The sequence below is a fragment of the Taurulus bubalis genome, assembly GCF_910589615.1.
Source record: "Taurulus bubalis genome assembly, chromosome: 4".
In the NCBI taxonomy this organism is placed as follows: domain Eukaryota; kingdom Metazoa; phylum Chordata; class Actinopteri; order Perciformes; family Cottidae; genus Taurulus; species Taurulus bubalis.
Window position 1 is genome coordinate 33,080,503 of NC_136592.1, and position 2,500 is coordinate 33,083,002.

Here is a 2,500-nt window from a genome sequence, read left to right on the forward strand (position 1 = left end):
CACAGGTGTCTGTTGGTTCTTTCTCTGCATCTTGCGGCCACAGAGCGTCTGAAAAAGATGTGACATATTTGACCTTGGAGCGAAAAGCACAGAGAGCTGACGCATAACGCGCATCCTGATAGACAGACAGATGTGGGCAGGTGTGTTGTTGTAATCAGGTTTATAGTTATACAGTTATGAAGGCACCTCCTACACACACACACACACAGCAGGGGATAGTCATAGTGCAACCGGCAGAAAACTCCCCGGGTTGGACAGACACATATGTGGGAACAAACCACTCAAATCTAGACTGTAAAACTGTGTGTGTGTGTGTGTGTGTGTGTGTGTGTGTAGACAGGATTCTGAAAAAAAAAGCGCTGTTGGTCTGGTAGACCCCGTACAATATTTCTGTCTCTTATCTCCCCGTTATTTCACATTTCACATTTCATGCACATTCGTGTTCTCACCGTCTCCGACTGCCTGCTTTTGTCCTTGTTGACGTTCGCCACATTCAGCCCATCGACCACCACGTCGAACGCCGGCTTCCTCTCCACAAACGCCTTGAAACTCTCCAACTCCTGAACAGACACACAATTAGAGAGAGTGATGCATTGAGTCAGTGGAGGAGAGGATTTTTTTTTAAACAGGCAAGTTATACCTGCATATTGTACAAATACATTTGATTTGACACTACATGACATTACTGCCTTTAAAAAAAAAGGAAAATGTAACCGGAACAGGGATTGTGCACGAGTTGCAAAGATAACTGGCGACATGCTCACAATGACGATATCATCTTCTAGGGTCCAAGAATGTCCGTCTGAATTCTTGGTCCAATCCATCCACGTGAACGTGGAGACATTTTACCGATCGAGGAATTAATTGAACCTGCTGGTGTCAGAGGATCGCTTAAGTCTTCCTCTACGGGACCACGAGTGACACGGCGATGTAAACAACACATTTGGGTTCAGTGGCTCATTGTCAGCGAAAGGTAAATGCCTTATAAGCTGACTATTGGACTGACTAGTTCCCTGGACGTCTGGCTGCAACAGTGCTGACAAAGTGCAGAAGGAATTCGACAGAACTCTCCGACAGCAGCATCAGGGGCTTGTTCCTTGTCGCGGTCGGGGAGCGTATCTGAACCCCACCTGTGAGCCGACTGGCCTGATGGTTGGCTGCTTTTCTCACCAACTGATCACCGGCCTGCCAGTAATACATCTGCCAGCCTTTCCTTCTCGGCACTGAGCTGGCCACCTGGCAGCTGAGCAATAAAGTCCTCCGTTTTACGTTGAAGCTGAATAAACGTTTTGCACGTACAACATTTGGTCACACTTCATATACTTACTCCCTCTAAAGGGGGCTAATGAACAGTCTATGAATCAAAAAGTCTGCACCTGAAAAAGCAGCTAAATATTTGAACACCACAGGTTTTCTGCAGTGCGGGGAATGAGGAAGGCTCGGTCTGTGGAACAGCTTTGTACCATAATAGGCGAGCAGCGCTGCAGCTTAGAATAGGCCTCCAGCACGAGAACATTGTTAGTAGTACTTTCATTTTTAGATAGCAGCAGTATGGAAATAGGTTAGCAGAGAATTCCCCTGGACTTGAAACTTGACTGCGTGCCCGCCACCATGAACGCAACCATAAAAATGTAAAAGATAAATAAAAAGGCTGTAATATTCCTCCTCTGTGCTCGAGATGAAGCTGCACTGTTATTGCTTTTAATTCACTAAACCTACACAGACGTACAGTCATTCATCTACAATAATGTGCAGTTTCACATTGGAGGCAGGGGAAGGGGAGGCGAAAGAAATGAAAGAAAAAGACAGATGGATGATAGAGAAATGGAAGTGTGGCGAAGAAGAGAGGGACTGGTTATGATGGAGAAAGGGTGCAGAAAAGAATTGGCAAAGAAAAGAAAGGAGGAAGGAAAGATTAAGAGCAGCAGGAGGAGGAAGAGATAGAGAGAGAGAGAGAGAGAGAGAGAGAGAGAGAGAGAGAGAGAGAGAGAGAGAGAGAGAGAGAGAGAGAGAGAGAGAGTCCAGTATAATTATCCAGGGACTTTCCAGAGCCGATATGTGAAACCAGTTCATTGTGCTGCTGCGGATGATATGACTGCTTAAAACACACACACACACACACACACACACACACACACACACGTACACACGCACGCACACGATGCAACTCAAACACCATTATTACAAAAAAATGCACAGTAGTATTCTGTATATAGTTCATATCCGACAGTATTATTACTGAGGTACAAAATCTGAATGCAAAAAAAGTGACGGCAAGATACCAGCTGCCAATTTTAATCATAAGACTTTAACTTCCGGTTGAGTTTCTCTCGGTTTTAACACTTATCTGATCAGTTCCACCTCATAACATGCTTTTAAATTAAACATGCTTTATTTAACATGCTTTTATAATTATATACAAAATATATCATCATAATTAGATTTGAAAGATAAGTATCGACTTCTACTATGCATAACAATACCATTCTATAGTTCAGAA

General features: G+C 43.9%; 1 protein-coding gene across 1 annotated transcript in view; it reads right to left on the reverse strand.

The window, feature by feature from the left end:
* prorp (protein only RNase P catalytic subunit) overlaps positions 1-2,500 on the reverse strand; it is a gene marked incomplete at its 5' end in the record, with an annotated part of 9,179 nt that overhangs the window by 1,931 nt on the left and 4,748 nt on the right. The window contains one exon of the mRNA XM_079217212.1: positions 450-560. Within this exon, the coding sequence (XP_079073338.1) occupies positions 450-560 (111 nt within the window). The remainder of the gene's footprint in view (positions 1-449; positions 561-2,500) is intronic.